Source organism: Carettochelys insculpta, chromosome 6, assembly GCF_033958435.1.
Source record: "Carettochelys insculpta isolate YL-2023 chromosome 6, ASM3395843v1, whole genome shotgun sequence".
NCBI classification, from domain to species: domain Eukaryota; kingdom Metazoa; phylum Chordata; order Testudines; family Carettochelyidae; genus Carettochelys; species Carettochelys insculpta.
In genome coordinates this window covers 31,577,819-31,598,202 of record NC_134142.1, presented here as the reverse complement: position 1 = coordinate 31,598,202, position 20,384 = coordinate 31,577,819, and the positions used below count along the sequence as shown (strand labels likewise).

The following is a 20,384-nucleotide window of genomic DNA, read 5'->3' as shown; positions in this document are numbered from 1 at the left end:
TAGGGTGAAATCCTGGCCCATTGAAATCAATGGCAAAACTCTCCTGGATTTCAGCAGGGGTAGGATTTTATCTCACAAATTTAAAAATTATTTTTATTAACTTTTCCCAAAAAATGTTTCAGAAAAAATTGTATGCTGGGAAGAGTTCTGACATATGTGATTTCAGGGGGATTATTTTCTTCTGGAGGAAATTGAGTTTGGCAATGTTGAACGTTTGATTATTTCCCATTACAATGAGAAATTAGCTGTGGCCACAACTACAGAAGTAGCACTGGCACTTCATAATATTTGCTAATTATGCACAATCACTAAAGTATGAAAAGCAGTTGAATACTCAGCACCTGATTTCTGTAATGCTAAGGCCCCTTTGTATTGTTCTGGCAGCAAAAATTTGATGCTGTAAAGGGTAGGACCTTGGCGAAAATAAGGATCAGGCTCCAATTATTTTGAAATACACAACTGAGTGATAAATCTCTTTGAGCTCATTTATGTAGAAATATTTAATACGATGAGAAACCCACACAGGTGACAATTTGTAAAAAAGGAGGGCTAATAGATCTAGCAAGCATAGTATAACATATGTGTGATGGAGTGGGGGGAGTGCATGTGTGAGTCAGGCTGGATGTCTGAGGCAAGCAGCAGCTCCCAGTGGCTAAGGATGACCCTGGGGCTAAAACTGGCAGGTAACACCTCTGCCCTGAACAAAGAGGAGGGAGGAGCCGAGCTGGGTTTTGAATCGGGGGCGGCAGTTAGGAAGCTGGGGAAAGAGGAGCTGGAAGGCAGCCAGCCTGAGGAGGGGGAAAGCTACACCCCAGAAGGGCACCCCTTGGGGTCTTCTCCCCAGGACGGGTTGGAAAGACCGTCTCTGGCTGCTGTGCTGTCGCTTCTGTGAGAAACTGGGCATTTGTTGCCTAATAAACCTTCTATTGTACCTGCTGAGTGAGAGTCAATCCTGCCAGCAGACGGGGTGCAGTGCAGGGGGACCCCTGAACCCCACCACAATATGTATTTTAGAAGGAACTTAAAGTGATTCAATGAAAAAGTATGATCAAAAAAGGACAGATGGAACTAAAACAAATGTCGGGACAACTGAGACAAATAGTATAACTGACAATTCCAGAAACAACTGGCAATGGTGGTTAGCACTTCTCTGGCTCCACTTTTGGAAAGATGAATTTTTGTGTGTTTGCCTTCCTTTTAAAATTAAAAAAAAGCAAAATAGCAAAAGCCAGCTTTTTCCTCAGTTTCTCTGGTGCCTTTGCTAAGCAGTTACAGAATGGGGAGTTTCACAGTCTTTGGAGCATAAAATCACGCCCTTGAAAAGTTTTTGAAATCAACAACAACAAAATAAAAAGGTTCTTAAAACATATAATCACATATAAATGCTTAAGGGATCTGCTGACAACACATGTTCAGATATCTGCATCCTGGAAGGACTGTACATGAAGAGGCTCTTCTCATCAGGTGCTGTAGGCCTTTGTGTCTATGGTAACACTGGTTAGATTCTGACCTGCTATACATACTGACTTCTGAGGGAAAAGATCTGCAGAAAATGGATAATGTCTTTTTGTGGTTGCTTTTAATGTTTAAAGAGAATGTACTAAAGGTTTAGAATGGGTACTGTGACACGTATATCCTCAGCCGGATGACCGAGCTCCCTCTGAAGTTGATGACAGTGTTGACTGTGATCATTTCCAAGTCCAATTGAATGGTACGTGGCCCTTTCACAGGACGGGTCATTACCAGAGTAGCACTGATGGGTCCTGTTTGCTGTATGCAAAGAGAGAGAGAGAGGGAGAGGCAGGTGAGAGTTTGAAGATGATACATGAAGTTTAAGATCTTAGGGAATCCCACTAAACATTTGAGTCTCTAAGAACTCAGAACGATGCTTCCTTAGCCCTTCCATCCATTTTGTTGAGGTGGATGAGTGTCATTATTGCTCTTTAACACATGGAAAGATTTAGGCACAGAGTAATTAAGTAACTGCTTTGTTTCCCCTGTCATTGTTACCCATGTCAACTAGATTTACAGTAGCTTAATTTGCTGTGTAGACACAATCTTGTTACTGAACCAATAGGGCTAGAGGTCACTGTGCTGCTGTGGTTGCTGCATTTGGACTGATGTATAAAAAGAACCATGTCACTCATTGTAAAATTCTTAAACAATTACATTCTGCCTGTCTATATTTCTTCTGCAGTCCTCTTTCCATTGGGAAAGGTGCTTTGCATTTCCTGTGCTAGACTGCTGTGTATTTAAATACACTGTTGAAAGCTACTACATTTCACCCCAGCTCTGGCTGCATTGCAATAGCACAGGAAGTGTCAGTTTGGACAGTTTGAAAAGCAAATGGTGACCTTGGTAGAGGAAAGTCGTACATAGAAATCCATCATTATTATCTGGAGGAAAAAGCAGGAACATGGATTCAGGAGGTGTTGACATTTTGGGCCAGGCAGTTTTTTCCTATTTCGATTAGTTCTTAAGGATCATGAATTTTATTTTGGTTTAAGGCAGGGAAAATATAGCAATAAAGTGACACCATGGACTGGATTTTAACACCAAAATTTACACTGTATTTAAAAAGTGCATATTACAAAAATTTCATATGTCTAGAAATCTTGTTCCATGCTTTTTCAGTTTCAGGAGAAGCAGGGTTGACTTTTTATTTGCAGAAGTATGTGTTGCAACATCAGACTGTTTGGAGAGATTCCTTTAAGTGTATTATACACAAATAGAAAGGCAATCCTGAGATTGTGGGTCAGATTTTCAGTCTTCATAATAAGCACGTCCCTCAAGCACTTCTGAAAATCAGGTTCTCATTCCGGTACCTAAATGGGTGTGAGTGCATGATAATCTAGCCAGAATAGTGCACAATCAGCATTTGAAAATCTGGTCCTGTGGTATTAAGCTGGCAGCAATTCACTATCCAGCAGAACACACACAGCCTGGGGCCTGTTTTACTGAGAGCCATAACACCACTAGCCAAAGTGCTTGGGTTTGTTCCTGCTAGGTTCTGAAAAAGAAACACAAAAATCTGAGCTGACGGTTGGATAGTGGCTACCTCTTGACTAATGGCACCTCTAACAATACAGCAGTATCTGCCCACCCTACCCCTCTCCCCACATCTGCAGCATTTCCTTCTTTTTATTCTGTTTCAAAGCAAAGGAACAGGCACCACCTGCTGGTTATAATTCAAACACTCTGGATGTATTCTTTTACCAGTTAAAGGAAAAGTGCAGCATGTCCAATAAAAGAAAGACTTTGGGTATGTTTTGGCATAAACAAAAGACAGGAATCGTATTTGAACAATGGAATTTGTCCCTGAACCCCAGACAACTGACTGATCCACCCAGATAGGTGAAAAAATGTGGGACAATGATGATTTGCAACAGCAAAGTGCTGCCAACAGGATGGAAACGATTATCTCTGGAACTGCTTGGAACATTATAGCAAAGCGGATGCCATTTTAAATTCAGAATCTTACACTCCCATGACAAATGTGAACTGGGAAAGGCTAGCATCTGTTCTATTGTTATTTCCTATGATATGGTGAAAGTGTCATTACATGTGTTCCCATGAATGGCACTGGTGTAATTATCAGGATCAGATTCTGCCTCTGGTTATTACTCAAACTTCTGAGTTCCACCATCCATGATGCTCTTTGTCCCAAGAATGTTAGCTGTCCAATATCTATCTTATGGAAATGGGGTGTTTGTGGGGAGAGGGGGGTAATCTGTGGAAAATTTGGAGTGTTCTTTAAAATCCAAAACCCTGAAAAGTAAAACATTTTCAGTTTTTAGCTAAAAATGTAAGTTTTTCGACTGAACATTTTGGGGTTTGGGATTTTCACTTTCCTGATGGAAAATGAAGAGGTCTTGAAGAAAGCAGACACTTTCTGCAAACGCTTTCTTTTAATAGGAACTTAGCATTTCAGTTTCTAAAAAGCAAACAATTTTAAACCAACCTCCCTCAGGTTTTTCAAGGCGTGAGGTGACAGATCTCACTGAGCCCTATAGCCATGCATAGAATAGCCCAGCTGGAGCATGCTGAACCTGTCTGGTGAATTTCCTAGTCTGCCATTCTAGAGCATCCTTCCCTAGGGTCAGTGAGGACAATAGCCTCAGCCGATGTCTGAGCAAGGCCGGGGAGACGGATTGCCTTAAGGGGCGATGCCCTGGGTGGAAGGGGCAGGGCTGGAACCAGTGTTCCCTTTAAGCGGGGTGCTTAGGTGGCTGTCCAGGAGAGATTCAGATGCCACCCAGCTGATTAGCAGAGCTCCCAGAGCCACTAGCATGTGCATCTACTGGTGGTGCACATCCACACATGCCTCAGTGCACATAAATTTATTTCACACATGAATGGAAAAAATTAGAGGGAACATTGGCTGGCACTAGCCATCCCTCCATGCCAACCAGAGAGTGCTGTGCCCCCGCCCAGCCCTCAGTGCTGCCCAGAGCACTCTGCGCAATGCTCCCACAGATTTAAAGAGCCTGGGTTCCTGCTGCTGCCACTGTATCAGTGTTAGTGGCTGGAAGCCTTGGACCCTATTAGATCTCCAGGCCCCAGGGCAACTGCCCACTTTGCCGTCCACATCAGCCGGCCTGCCTAGGGTATAGCGCCTATCTGCAGAACCAGCATCCACAGCCTTCTGAGTTTTGAACCACCCAGTGTGATCATGGACCAATTCCTTACACTGCATGGCTATGGATGTAGCAGGGCAGACACATGAGAGAGCTTGCTCTGACATTTTAGTATGCATTAAAAGCATAATACAGTTGTCAGAGAAGGGTGAGGCAAACTATAGGACACAGGTAGGACTCAACACAGACGTACTCACCCGCATGTAGAATTCTCTGCCCTCATTCCCTGATTTGATCTGGAAAATGTAATAGATACCGGGGTGGCGAGTTGTTGCTTGCATTTGGAAGATATCAGAAGGCACAGAGCGTCCTGACACCACATCCATGTCTCTGTATAACATGGTGAATGGCTGATCTCTGCAACCGGGGTTTTCAGTTGGACACATGCAGCGACTAATGCAGACAGAATTATCATCAGTATTGAGCAAATTCTGCAACACCTAATTCACTATATGTTGCTAAAAAAGCAAAAAAAATAGAGGAATGCAAAACTTAACTGGCTTGAAGAATCCATATACATTTAGTTTCCTTTACTTGCATTCAGAGTTCTCCATTGCTCCACCCCCATCTTTACTCTCATCTTCCTTCTGCTCTCTGGTCTCCTCCAAACTGCAATTCATACCGCAACTTCTGTCCCTCCAATCATGCAAGAATTCAGACTTTCTTTTCTGGCAGCCTTAAAGCTATGGTCTCCCATTACACTATTGTACTGGTAGGAATTTAGCCATATGCTCTTTAGGGCAGAGACCTATTAATTATAGGTCCAGGCTCACTTACGGTGTAGCACTACAAACATCAATGATTCTATATAAATAATACAGCACCTTTTGGTTTTAAACAGATTGTGCCCCCAACACCTGTAGGCACAGGCCATTGATTAAATACAGCCAGAGAATAAATCTAAAGACTAGCCAGAACGACAGCATTTAATTCTTCGAAAGCCTATGTTTGGAGTTTGGGTTCAGGCACACCTCTAATTAAATCAGACAGTCCACCCTGATGATCTCAATAGTCCCTCCCTTTACTACACACACTAAACATAATCCTTAAACACTCCACAGAACAAACATTTGTCAAAAGAGATGTCTTGCACTGATGGTCAATAAAGATAAATATTGTTATGTTCTAATGGTCCCTGCTGGCAGTAAACTCTGTGAATATTAAAAGACCCAGTAATTTGCTTTCTTTTGATCACACTGGTCCCATTGTTCAAGCTAACAACATCACCCTAATTAGTTCCTAGAATCTTTCATCTTCCTGCTAGTTAGTTAACGCTAATTTCCTCGACAATCCTTCTAAAGGAAAATCTGAGTCTGCACATACATTTCAGAGCAGTTTAAAATACAGCTTTAAAAAAGAAATTCCGATCGTGGGGGGAAACTTCAAAAGCTGCCCCAGCAGAATGTGCTCTGATTCTCAGTGCATGTGTGTTGCTTAGGTTCACTGATGAGAGCATGTCATCCTGAGCCTCACAGTTACTGTAATTGGTGATCGTAGATTGTCTGGAAACCAATGGTATCTGCACCACACTTTAGATCTTTTTTGCTGTGAGGTCACAGAAGTGCAATTTATTTGTCTAAACCATACTTATTGTCCTTCCGTTTCTGGGGGTCTGTTACTCACTTGTCATTGATCTGGATATAGGGATCTTCACATTTTACTGGGTCTAGACATTTATATCCTCCTTGGATATTGAAACAGGTTTGCTGTGCAGTACAAGTGAAGTTTCTAGTCTCACATTCATTGATATCTGAAACACAAAAATGAGAGGGAGAATAATATAAGGAAGATGCCCCCCTGGAGCTCTTGAGACATGTTGTCACTATGAGTAGCGCTGTTTAGATTATGCACACCCCCCGACCAGAGATTTTTCACTAACAGTGTCTGAGCCACATGTACACCTGCTTCTGACGAAGTGGGTCTTTGCCCACGAAAGCTTATGCTCATACATTTCTGTTAGTCTATAAGGTGCCACAGGACCCCTCGTTGCATGTACATCCTTGTTTTCCTAAGTGCCCAGGATACAGTGCACTGCCAGACCATGGCCATCTTAGTTCCCATCCCTACCAATTGTGCCATGTACATGGAGACCAGGCATCAGAGGAGTGCAACTAGTAGCACTGCATGCTCAAAGAACACTGTGAGGTAACCAACCCATCCTCCTCCTTCAAGTGATCACCCTTGTGTGCAGCGTTCTTCATGTGATTCACAAGCAGTGTCTCTTACAAGGAGGCTGGTTTCCTGGAGTCTTAGGACACCGTGGATTGTAGATCTGCCCTGTTCAAAGAGTCAGCAGAAGCAGCTGCTTGCTCCAGAGCATACTGTCTTGCAAAGGTGTGGATGGAACTCCAAGTCGATTCTCTGTACATGTCAGCAATGGGAAGGTCTCTAAATTCTACCTGAGCTCCAGCTGAGTTCATATTCTAAACTTAAGGGACATATTGTTCAACTTGTTGCAGCGGACAGTACACCCCGAGATCTGCTTCAATAGATCTTCCTTTCACAATTGTGTGAATGAGACAGTCTGGTCTAGTTTCAAAATGATTTCATTCTTTTTAGGCCGGAGGCAAGAGCCCTACACACACCAATGGAGTAACACAACAGTTTTCCCCTGTTAGCATGAGGTTCAGGGTAAAGCACAGGTTGACAGATACTCTGGCTGATATGAAAGTCTCATACAACCTTAGGGATGATCTTTGGATGCATACTGGAGGGAGTTTACCATGAGGACCAGGTATGCATGTGGACCAGCCCAGAGCTCCTCTAGCTATCTTCACAGAAGGATGAGAGTAGGAAGCTGAGGCTTGACTGGAGATTTACCAAGGGTTGATGAAACAAGGTTTGAGTCCAAGCATGGCACTGGTTTGTCATCAGAAGGAGAACTCAGACCCTTCAGGTAATGGGCTGTGACCAAGTGGGAATAAACCAGCTAGGAGTCCCCCAGAGAATGAAATGTGCTGATGGCTGGCTGGGTGTTCTTGGGGGAAGCTAATAATCATTTTAAGAGATAATCCAGTATGTCTGGGATTTTAGAATGCAAAGGGGGGGATTCCTTACTGGCTATACTAAAACTTTAAAAATTTCCACTTTGCTTTATAACATTTCCTGGTACAGTCTTTTTTACTACTTCCCAGGATGGATTGCACAGCCATCAAACAGCCTTTTATCACTCCAACATCAATCCAAATACCATGCCATCTGGTGATGCATGATTAGGTTGGGATGGCAAGTCCATGCTTTGGTTCAGGTCAGTAGCTGACATATGAGAGGAAGGAAAAGAGGGGTGGATAGTTGTTTAAGCATTGGGTACTAGAATGACTAACCTAGCTCAGTACTATAAGGCTGACTTGTGCCTTGTCCTGTATGATTTTCCTCAACAGCCAAAGCATATGGGTGGACGGGAGGGACCACACAGCACAGAGCCCCCAACCACTGTATGAGAAATGCATCATCCCAGAGCCTGGCTGCCACACTCCTCTGGAGTGCTTTGAAGCAGAACTCCTTACACTTGTTGTTCATATGGGATGTGAAGAGTTCTGTGGATGGGAAACCCCACACTGGAAACCCCTCCTGAAGGGCTGAGTCATGCATCTCTCACTCATGTTCTATGGAGACATGTCTGCTCAGAGAATCTGTCAGGATGCTATAGATCCCTGGCAGGTGGATGGCAGTCAGGGTGATCTGCATGGGAATGTGCTAATTTGCAAAGAGCCATGACTTCTGCACATAGCTGTGAAGAACATGCTCCTCCCTGCTTACTGATTCAATAGACCACATCTGGACTGATTGGCCCAGATGCTTGGTAGGAAATGTTCACAAGCCAATCTGAGTGCTCTCAAATATAAAATATTGATGTGAAGTATGGAATCCTGAGGGGACTGCATCCTTGTGTGCTCCCCACCTTAAGAGGAATGCATCTATGGTCACCGTCTTTGGGAAACAGGAGTGGACTGGTAGTCCTCACCACACACTTTCATTTTGTATTCCCAGAAAGTAAATGAGGCAAAGACCCCTTGCGGGATTGTGAGAAGGAAATCAGGACAGTGTTTGCCCAGGGTGTAGACAATCCGTAACCAGACTGGCAATGTAGGCACCGGAGGTGAGTCATGCAATGGCATCACATAGTCATTGCCATATGACCCAACAGTGATAAGCAGGATTTGTATGGATGTTCCGGGGCTCAGACAGATCTGCTGGCTGAACCTGGTAATGGGGAAGAAATGGTCATCTGGTAAGTATGCCCTGGCCTGACCCCACCAGCACTCTGGAAGACTCTGTCAACTGGAGAGGGTCTCAGGGTGGACTTCTACAGGGTCATTCTAAGGCCCAGCCTCTCAAGCAGATGTAGAAACATGGCAGTTGCTTCTCATTGTTCATCCTGGTAAGATCATCTCTTCAAGAGCAAGTCATCTAAGTAAGGGTAAACTGTCATTCCTTGGCGATAAAGAGCACTGCCACCACTAAAGGTACCTTAGTGAAATCTGTAGGTTCCCTCGAGATCCCAAACAAACAAAGGGGAAGGGAGAGGTAAGCAGTATGTTCATCCACATACCAATAAAGAGAAAAATTCTAGAAAATTTACTGGTCATACATTGTCCCCATTTTCCCCTCACCCATGCCCTTATTTGCCTGGTAATAAACAAACCACTCACAGCACAAAGTACCAATCCCATGTTCAGGAAGGGCTTAGGGATGCTCTTCTATTGGAAGGGCCATTTGTTGGGGGAAACACGGTGCTTGGCCATAAAAATTCAAACCATACTTGACTCCATGAATTCTGTGACTGAGATGATAAAAATATTGGTGTATTATTGATCATCTCTGCATCACCCCTCGAGCCTGTAGGATTTTTCTTCAGTGAATTTGTTGTATAGATGGTACATATTAAAAAAGGAGCAGACGGCACCAGTGCTCACAACCAGCATAAAACTGATCTAGAAGCTGCAGACAGAAAGATGTACTGAAAGGGAAAAGCAAGTGCAGCAGCTATGGTACACCCACTGCTACAGCCTAAGCAGAATGTACAGAAAATGCTCCAGGCACACAGTCATGGAAGCAAGTTGACATCTCTTTCTGATCTTCTAGACTAAGGCATACCTACAGATTCAGGGGCCAGTGCTCTAGGTGTGAGATTAGCGCTACTCAGTTACATACTTCTGTGATGAGTGAACAGTGTTTCAAAAGCTCCAGAGTACAGCTGGGGCTGTCAGTGGACCCAATACCTACTTCTCTCATTGGCATCAGTAGGTGTTTTCCACTGAAGACAGCAGCAGGAAAAACTGGCCCATTAAGTACCCTGCTGTGCCACCCTTACTCACACTAATGAGCATTTCCTGTAAATTTAGTGCAATCATCCGTCCCATATTGGGTGGGATGGTCCTGTATTTAGGATGCCAAACAGGCATCCCTACTTATTTTTTAAAAGGGACTAACTGTCCTGTATTTGGGCCTCCCCCGCTGGCCTTTTCTGCCAGCAGCTGCGCGGGCGGGAGTCACTTCCCTGAGCCTATGGGAAGCGGGGACAGGAGGGGAGCGTGGGTGGCTGTGGTGTCCCTGCACTTTCCAAGGGCTCCCGGTGCAGACGGGCAGCTGCCGCCTCCTTCCCAGCTCCTTGGGGCTTGGTGGAGCTGGGAGGAGCAGCCCCTCCCCCACATATCTCCCTGTCCCTTATTTGGATCACTCATGGGAGTAAGCACTCACCAGCACAGCACAACACACCCCTAGGAATAATTTCTATGTTTTGCAATGCCAAGATCAAGCAAACATTTCAAGTCTTGATTCTCAGTCAGTCAACTTAATTTTCCTTCCAGAACTATGAGCTATCTACTGTTTGGTTGGGTTTAAATTCACAGTTGGAATGTTCTTACCTTGGCAGCTTCTGTTATCATCAAGCAGAATATAGCCAGGAGGACAGGAGCAGTAGTAAGAACCAGGCTCGTTCACACATTGGTGCTGGCAAAGGAACTCTGAGAAGCTGCACTCATCCATGTCTGCAGTGATAGAAAGATGTTTAGAATGCTTTGTGTTAAAGTAAAACACACGTCTCCCCCAACAGAAGTCCATCCTAACTACAGAGCTTGTCGCAACAGAAGTTCTTAGAGCTGTAAGATCACGGTGTTTGCTCTTCAGCTCAGGCCAGATTCAACTTGATGTAAATCAGCTGAATTAACAAGTTATACCATGGTGAATATGGCTCATAGTAGCTAGGATTGGAGTAAGTTATTATTTTACTTGTAAAAGGAAAACTATATAATTTACTATTGTTTACTAAACCTCACCCATGTCAAGCCAGGCCTACAACTACTAGCAAGCGATAATGAAACCCACTCTCAGCAGCTCTTCCAGGAGGCAACCCTACCTAGAAATGAGACTGTAGCTTGAGTGAAATGTAGACTGGCACCTTTTATTCACTACACTTGCTCAGGATGTATAATCAGTGAGGGTGGCTTACTTAACTGACTGAAATAATCTTCCAGTTTTTCTTACTGTTGTTAGCTCTGCAGAGCTCACATAGCTAAGAGGCAGTGAACTGGATTCCTTTGTATGCATCCTCAGGACAATTATTTAAGGTCCAGTTGGCTACTTGTCACTCAGTGTAAAGCTTCTCCTGCAAAAGCTTTATTTTTGGTGATGATGGAAGGAACTTGACTTTCAGGTCCACAGATAATTTTTTAAAAATTGTTGAATCTGACTATCTGTGATCTGGGTCACGAAAGACATGGAGGTCCAGGGGACCATTTTTACACAGCTCTTTTTCAGAATAAGGGACTATGGAAGAACATTCAACAACAAATAGCTTCAAGGTTCCTAAGTGCATTTTTATTGTGGGTCATCTTTACTATGCAACTGAACATTCCTGAACATGGGACTCAAGGGGATGGAGTGGCCCGCAACAGGTTTCTCTGTATTTTTTAAAATTACAGCCTATTATGATAGTTCTGCCCAAGGAGGAGGGTAAAACAGACCATTGTCTTCAGGATAGCAGAGCTGGACTCAGTGTGATTTTTTTCAAGCTCTTTGCTATGTGTGACTAATTCTGCTGTGTCACTGAAGTATACACACATCTTGGGGTCCACACATGCAATGCCTTGTGCACTCAAAGGTTCCTGTTGACTTCAGGGAGGATTTTGATGGGTTACAAAAACATGGTCAGGCCCACAATGTCATACTGACAGTTCTCTGTACAGCTGTACAGGGGACCTAGAACTCTTCCTGTGAAGAACTGAGGGCCTCACTTCCCATTGATGACAGCTGACAGTGAAGGCATTCAACATCTTCTCAGCTCAGGCACTAAGTATCAGAAACATGCCCACCACTGACCTGTGTGTACTGGGGAGTGTTTGGATGTAGAGCACGGGCCTTGCAAATAATGTAATCCCTCTATGCCATCTACCTGTACTCTGTTTGGTGCATCAGTGCATCCAACCAAAAGGTTACTTCACAACTTTTTGATTAAGCTTTCTCTCTGAGTGAGAAAGCATTGAGTGAAAAGCTGGAAAGTGAAAAGGTTCGTTGCTTTTATTTCTGTTACTTTCAGAAAAACATGTTTGGTCATTCACTAAACACCTCACTTTACAGGTAGCATTACCCCAGGAATGTAGGTGTGTTTCCATGACCTCGGTGTTACAGACTTGACATGGCTGTAATCTACAGCACAGAAGTAAAAGGGCTCTCCTCAAACAAATGGAAGTGAATAGTAACAGAGATAAAGCTGAGCTAGTCTATATACTATCAGAACAAAAAAGCAGTCCAGTAGCACTTTAAAGACTAACAAAATAATTTATTAGGTGATGAGCTTTCATGGGACAGACCCACTTCTTCATACCATAGCCATACCAGAACAGACTCAATATTTAAGGCACAGAGAACCAAAAATAGTGATCAAGTTTGACAGGAATTTTCACACTACTTTGGAAAGAGAGGCTGCTGAACTCTCTTTTATATTCAAATTCGACACATTCATATATGGTTTGAACCATGATGGGAATTTTTTAGGTCATTATAGGGGCTCTTTTGCATACTTGGCTTAATCTAATTCTTGACCTCCCTCACCCCCGCCCCTCTACTCTCTGATTTGCTCACCTTGATAATGTTTTTCTGATTTGTCCACCTTGATTCCTGTTTTTGGTCCTCTGTGCCTTAAATATTGAGTCTGTTCTGGTATGGCTATGGTATGAAGAAGTGAGTCTGTCCCATGAAAGCTCATCACCTAATAAATTATTCTGTTAGTCTTTAAAGTGCTACTGGACTGCTTTTTTGTTTTAAATGGAAGTGAGTGTAGGTGTGCAGTCTTCCCTCACAGCAGAGCTGCGATTAGTCTAGTTTGTAAAGGAAGGAACCTTTTCTGGAAAGCAAAGTCTTCCCCCCAAAAAGAGTGACCCCAGTCTTGGCAGAAACCCACTCTGGCAGCACCCAGCTCTGAGTTTTAGTCTTTATTCAGTTCTTTCCGAGGCATTCTAATATGGCCTAATAACATCCTCCTAGCTCACTGCAGGTCTACTGGAATGCCTAGAGATCTCCAAAACAGCAAGGAAGCTAAGCAGCCTTTCAGAGCTTTGATTAAAAACAGAAATGCTACGTTTTGTCCCTTTTACTTTTGATTTGCTACGTCAACACAATTAGCATAATTTTGAGTCCAAGGCAGAAAGCAGAACCCTGATGTTCCACATGGGATCACATCTAACTGAGGGGAAAGCAATGGGAGGAAGGTTGCTGTTAATCATTTCCTTGTTCCCCTGCTCAGATGATCAGAGAAACAAAAGCTTAAGTCTGAGCCACCAGTTCCTGAGTTATTTTTCCCAGCTCTGACACACGGACTCCCTAAGCAAACCGTTTGAGCTCTCCACTGGATTTTTCCTATCTTTGAAGTGGCAAGTAACCATGTTTATCTACCTCACCAGGGTGTTGTAGGGATGAATAAATATCCATAAAAATTACAAGTCCTGTAGCACATCATAGATTAACAGATATTTTGGAGCATAAACTTCTGTGGGCAAAGACCTGCTTCGTCTAATGAAGCAGGTCTTTGCCCACGAAAGTTTATGCTCCAAAATACCTGTTACTCTATAAGGAGCCACAGGACTGGTTGTTTTTGAAGATACAGACTAACTCGGCTATCTCTCTAACAAGTATCTATACGGTTCTTTAAAGAGGGGCTGTTGTTAACATGGCTTCATGGCGTTAGGTTATCAGCAGGGAGTGTGAAAAAACAGATGTCATTTTATATCTTGTGTAAATCTGCAAAAGCCAGAATTTGGGCCAGTCAGCTTCTTTGAGCAAGACAGCATCCCACTGCTGGACTAAGGACTTAAAAACAGAATTTTAAACATATTTACACATTGCCCCTCTCAACACTGTGAGGCCTAAGTCCCATTTTAAAAAGTGACTTAGACGTTTAGGAGACTAACTCCCTCTGACCTTCACTGAGGCTCAACTTACTTCTGAAATTGAAACTTAGGCTCCTAACTGAGTTCGGCATTGCAGTGCTGAGCAGAATGACCCCTAAATGCCTTTAAAATCTGGGCCTGCATCCCTTTCTTTACAATATGTCTTGCAAAGGACAAATTCTTAACATACACTGCACATCACATGTTATTCCTCTCAGACACAACCCTTTACATCTGTTTAGTGTAAATTAAAAAAAACAACCAAAAACAAATATTTTCTAGTGAGGTATTGTCTTTCCAAGAAATATTGGCTGGCTTCTCTTATTTGAGCAGACTTTGGGGACACTCATCAAAGAAGTAAGCCTAACTCTTCATTTTCAATTAAGCAAAAGAAAGCTACAAAATAAAAGTGAAAGAGGGGGAATGAAAAGTGCTGTAACAATTTTTCCATAATATTGCTATATGGTGGATGGATCACTCTTATCTGATTCATTTCAACAGTACTCATGAAGAGGTGTATCCTATCCCTTTAAATGTGCACTGGGAACCAGGCAGATAGATCTGGAAAATGTTCAGGCAAGTTCTGTAACACAGCAGGGTACGAGAGAACGCATGTACCTGCTGAATTAAGGTAAATTATTTGCCACATCAGGGCAAGGGTAGATTTGGAATAATACTATTTATTTGTGCCAATAAAATTCCTTGTTGCGTGTCAAAGGAGAGCAATTCTTTTCTATGGTTCTTTACCATTGTCACAGAACAGTGCTAATGTTTAGTCTATTTTTTTAAAACTTGCGTGAGAAAAAAAAATCGTCACCATGGATTTTAATGTGATTTCTTGATTTTTCTCGTGTTTAACCAAAAGTGGAAAGGGATGAATTGCTTTGCTGGATTGGATAGGTAGAGATATTCTACTTTTAACAGTGGATCATACTTGACACTTCAGAGGAAGGTAAATAAAAATAAAACATTACAAAGATTGTGTACAGTTAACCCCTTCCCCACCCTCAATCATCAAAGACAGTTACCGCTGCAGCTAATGCCATCTGCTTCCAGTTCATAGCCAGGATCACAGCGACAGAGAAAAGAACCATATATGTTGACGCAGTTTTGCACACAGGGATTCTGGGCTGTACATTCGTTCACATCTATGAAAAACCAATGCTCAGTTTATTAGTGACATCTGCCAAGGCACTGCTTCTAATTAATTACTAGTACAATCACACATCAGAAAGGACTTAAAAGTACTGACACAGCAGTTTGATTTGGTTCTCTTGCAAAGGCTGACCACGTTTGTTTTGATATTGGTATTTTAGGCTGATGGCTTGCAATGAAAAAAAAGTGGTTGAAAACACAGGTCATGCTGTATGTAAAGCAATTTGGAACATCTTCCCTAATGCTGTTGCTGATGAGGCACTCAAGAACATTGACTATGAGATCAGAGAGTCTCACATCTCGTCTCACATCTGCCAGCACTTGAAACCACTTCTTTAAAGGGAACAGGGTCACTTATAAATGAAACTTCTAGGGGGCTGGAGGGAAAGCTGCTTGATCTGTCTGTGATGAGACCATAACAAGAAAGACTGGGATAAACTGTTTATTGCAGATGCTTCCTTGTTTATCTAGTTATTCTCCAACTGATTTAATCTGAGGAAGACTAGGCCAAAAACAACGAGATAAATCTAGGGAACAGTGATGTAATGAGGAAATGATCCTTATAGAATCCTCTCACTACCTCAAACCAAAGATTTTCTTTTTAGGCCACTTGCAACGCCTGGAAGGCCTTTATCCCATTAACTCTGAGGCTTTCCCTTGAGAGGCTGCTTTGAAGTGTTATACGGTTCAAGAACAGAAATATAACATTGATCATGAGTCTCTGATCCAGTAAAGCACTTAAAAGACATTGAAGATGAAGAGTAACCAACAGGACTTGAACCTGGGACTTGGGAGACCTGGATTCAATTTCCTGTTCTGCCACAGGCTTCCTATGCAACCTTGGGCAAGTCATTTCATCTTTCTGTGTCTGTTCTCAATGTGAAAACTGGATCTAATTCTACCGACCCACCTCACAGGGACGTTGTCACCCAAATACAGCACTGATTAAGAGGGGCTCAGATACTACAGTGATGAGAGACATACAAGTACTTGCAGGAATGATTTCGCCGCCAGCTGAAATTCCAGCATGGGGAGCTATGCCTGCAGGATTGAGCAAGACTGCTAAAAACAGAGCAAAGTTGTGGCAGGGGAGCTAGCTGCCCTTAGGACATGCTGAACAGCTTGGAAAATGGTGTGTTTGGGACAGCTAGCTGCTCACATCATGGTGCTTAATCTCTATTACTAGTTCAGTTAGAGCTAGCACAGCTGTGTCTCCTCCATGTCAAAGCATAACCATATCCTAAAACAGACAGTCTAACACATATGAAGTCAGCAGGACATTCATATTCATGTTCTTAGAGTTACATGCATGCTTAAGTGCTTCGCTGGGCTGGGGCCAACAGTGCAATACTTATTGTTCAGACAGTACCTTGGCACGATCTTCCATCATCATTAAGGGTAAAACCGGGATTGCACGTGCAGGAGTAGGAACCAGGTACATTGGCACACAGCTGCTGACAGTAGCCATAGCGACATTCATCTATGTCTGAAAATTAAAAACAAATGCAAAGTACAGATAAGATTGTAGTTATACTTGCCATGCATAGTATTAGATAAGCTCTAAAATCTACTCCCTACAATGGAAGGAATTAATATACAATATTCTGACTCCAGATCTTGAAAAGCCTAAGTTTGAATTGTTCAAGGGGAAGGTTGTTCAAGTCTCCGTCTCGCCAGGACAGCACAGCAATACATTTTGTTACAAGTAGCTGAAATACAATTGTAGGGGCTGATAGATCCCCTTGTCAGTCATAAATGATTCTGCTCAATGCTACATTATCAAAAACCAAGGTCACAAGCCAGTAGTAGCTACTCTCAATATGTGTCTGTTACCTTATAGCAAAGAACACGAGATTTTATACAGGTTGAATCTCTGTAGCCTGGCACCCTTGGGACCTTACCAGTACCAAATGAGAGAATTTGCCATGCCAGGGAGGGTCAATATTGTCTAGCAGCAGTACCAATGCTTCTACTGCTTACTGGGTTCTTAGAAGACATTTACAGATGTAGGTAGTCCGTTAAGTCCGACAATGACATCTTGAGCTTGCACAGGCTCATCGGTTGTGGACTCGCATGTGGCTGAGGAGACCAAGCTTTGAACGGCATGGGAGTTCACGGTGGGGGCAAGGGAATTGTCCTGGCTCTGTCAGTGCGGCTGCTGCTGTTGCTTTCTTCCTCTCATGAGCATCAATGAAGTGTATGCATCGCTGCTCTTCAAAGTTGTCATTCGCGTGTCATACAAGAGCACGCCAGCCTGTTCGGTCTTTTGCATGCTGCTCTAGCTGATCTGGTTTTAAACCAGCAAGAGCAATGTTGGTCTTCACACAGTCTTTATATCTCTGGCAAGGCCTACCTTGATTCCTTTTGCCGTGGGAGAGTTGACCGTAGAAGAGTTGCTGAGGTATTCTTGACTCCTTCATTTGTATGACGTGCCCTGTCCAGCAAAGCTGGGCCTTCAGAATCATGGTTCCTGCTCTGTCCAGGACTTCCAGGTTTGTAACTCTGTCCTGCCATTGAATGTGCTGTATTGACCTCAGGCTGCTTGTGTAGAAGCGCTCCAGCAGTTTTATATGTTTTCTGTACAAGGTCTAGGTTTTACAGCCATACAGGAGACTGGTCAGGGTTATAGTCTTGTACACCTTCAGTTTAGTGGACTGTCGGATATTGTGCTGATTCAACACTCGCGCTCTCAGACGTCCTAGTGATTACAGCTAAATAACAGCACAGAACACTGATGTCCACAAACAAACTTTATGGGACCACAGGAAGCTTGGCCACATTCTTAAGTAGTCATATGGCTAACTAAAGTCATGCCAGGTTATGGATGATATCAGACGAGAGAGTGCTTTACTAGAGAGGTTCAAACTGTACCATATCTTGTAATGGCTAGATTACAGCTCTGGTAACTTACATCCACCCCAGTGCTCCTTATATAGTAATGTGAGTAGAATTTGGCCCCAAAGGCTGCTTTTAGTCTCAGACGTGGCAATTCTGATATGTTTTTGTTATTCTGGAAATGATTTTTATGGAACTGTTTTCATGAGGTTATGAGGAAGCTTTAAAATATAAAAATTCACAGTGTCACTAAAATAACATTTTTGGTAAAATGCAGCATTAACAATCATTGCAATTTACTGTCATGAGCATGAGACAAGATTGAATGAAACAAGCACAATGTAAATTTGCTCTCTGATGGCACTGGAACTTAATAAATGTGTTTATGAAAGTTCAGAAGACCTTTACTCCTTGGTTCAGAGCAGAAATAAAACACCTGATGAATTGTCTGTTTTGTAGCTATTCATTTGCTTTCAGCTCAGCTGCCTTCTGATATACGGGATTTGGTTTTTGGCTGCCCTCAATACTTCATTGCCTTCCAATAGTTATTCAGAGTTTATGACCTTGCTTAGATTTTTCTTCAGGGATGATTCAAAAAGATCTCGGAGCAATCACTGCATTGATATTCAGCTTCCTTCTCTAGTGACAGCCCAAGCCTTGTGGTGATAGTTGATGGGAAGACAGTATTGGAAAGCGTTCCCCATATGAGTGCTTCCTGTAAACAAGGTCATGGATGAATGTCTTACTGGAATAACAACTCATTCCTCTCTCTCTCTTTCTCTCTCTCTCTCTTGTTTGTTTGAGCTGGAAAGTACTGTGGTGTTTGGAAAAACTATAATTACATAAAAGTCCGTGGTGAGCAGGAAAAATAGCAACTCAGTTTCATGAAAGCTTAACAGACTTGCCCTTTGTGAACCAGACCTGAGCTTCCTCAAAACTGCCTCCCTCAGGCTCTCTATTGGAATATTAAATGGTAACATACACCCATTAAAACAGTAACCAGTAGACACAGAACATCAGTCAAACAAATGAGTCCTCAAGTGAGGGATGAGTCTTAGCTGAATGTACAATAGTGCTGAGAGCCTGTGGCTTTCACAGAATTCAGCTGAAATTGCGAGTGCTGAGCACCTCTGAAAATCTGGCCATATGTTTCCAGCAACTTTTGAAAGCCTCATTTCTGAATTTGATTTTCTGGGTTGACTGCTGTTCTTCTAACTCACAAGGGTCTGTCTACGGGGCCTGAGACTTCCTCTGCCATACCACTTTCATGCTGGTGCAAATCCATTGACGTGAATGGAGTTACACTGGCACAAACCAATCAGACCTTCTGTCTTCCATCTATTCAGTAAGGTAAGTAAGGAAAGCGGGAATTGCCCAGGTAAAGCAGAAGTATCTCTGGAAGCTGTGACACATTTCAAATTCAGAATACTGATAGCTTCCATTTTGTCTCCATTACTCACAAATGCACAAATGGCATTCTTTGTCATTTATCATGTATATTTTGCATAACATCAGCATTCGTTTTTGTCTTACTTTAAACTAGTTATGTTTCCAGTTTGGATTTTAATCAGAAATTAGGACTTAAAGATTTACTTACCCAAATGGATATTTGAACAGCTTGAATAGTGAGATGATTTTATGTAATTAAAAGGAACAGACAACACTGGGTAGCTGCTAGTTAGCTATATCCAGTTTGTCAGATTTAAGCTTATGGATTTGCCAGTGAAATGGCTCAGAAAGCTGGCTTAAAACAGGACAAAAGTAATGGAGATATAATGTTTGAAAGCATTAAGAGAACATTAATTTTCACCTTTAATAGATTTATTTTCTGTTTTAGTCCAGTACTAATATGGCCCAAATACCAGTGACAGGTGCGTCATATAAACATCTAGATAGATAGGTTAAACCCTAACCTTGCAAAGTTTATACACATTCTAAACTTAAAGCATGAGTAGTTTTGTTTTCCTCAATGGGATCACTTATAACACTAAAAAATTAGGCCCATGCTTAAGTCCTTGTCAGATTAGGACCTACAATTGTAAAACCTCCAAGACAGGGCTTGTTTTTGTAGGAAGCCTTTTCCTGACTGGCCCCTCTTGGCACCACTGTGTAACTACTGTGCTGGCACTTATAGGCTAAATGTTAAATAGCAACACAACAACAATTTGGTTAGATCAGGTGGTCTGCAATCTGCAGCTCCAGAGCTGCATGCAGCACTTTAAGGACTTCTTTGTGGCTCCCAATGCTACAATTGCAAAGTTTATTAAAAAACAAAACAAAACAAAAACACCCTTCCTGATTATCTGATGAACAGTGAATATCTAAAAGCCCAACAATGAACAACTCATATCTAAATAGCAAACAATATGTG

At 42.6% G+C, this 20,384-nt stretch overlaps 1 protein-coding gene across 5 annotated transcripts in view; it reads right to left on the bottom strand.

The window, feature by feature from the left end:
* Positions 1 to 1,489: 1,489 nt before the first annotated feature.
* Positions 1,490 to 20,384, bottom strand: part of FBLN5 (fibulin 5) — a 61,155-nt gene continuing 42,260 nt past the window's right edge. For all 5 annotated transcript variants that reach the window (XM_074996613.1, XM_074996614.1, XM_074996611.1 and 2 more), the window contains 6 exons: positions 16,548 to 16,664; positions 15,052 to 15,171; positions 10,505 to 10,627; positions 6,261 to 6,387; positions 4,835 to 5,030; positions 1,490 to 1,770 (listed from right to left, as the gene is read on the bottom strand). In XM_074996613.1, coding sequence (XP_074852714.1) covers positions 1,609 to 1,770; positions 4,835 to 5,030; positions 6,261 to 6,387; positions 10,505 to 10,627; positions 15,052 to 15,171; positions 16,548 to 16,664 — 845 coding nt within the window. In that variant the 3' untranslated portion in view covers positions 1,490 to 1,608. The remainder of the gene's footprint in view (positions 1,771 to 4,834; positions 5,031 to 6,260; positions 6,388 to 10,504; positions 10,628 to 15,051; positions 15,172 to 16,547; positions 16,665 to 20,384) is intronic.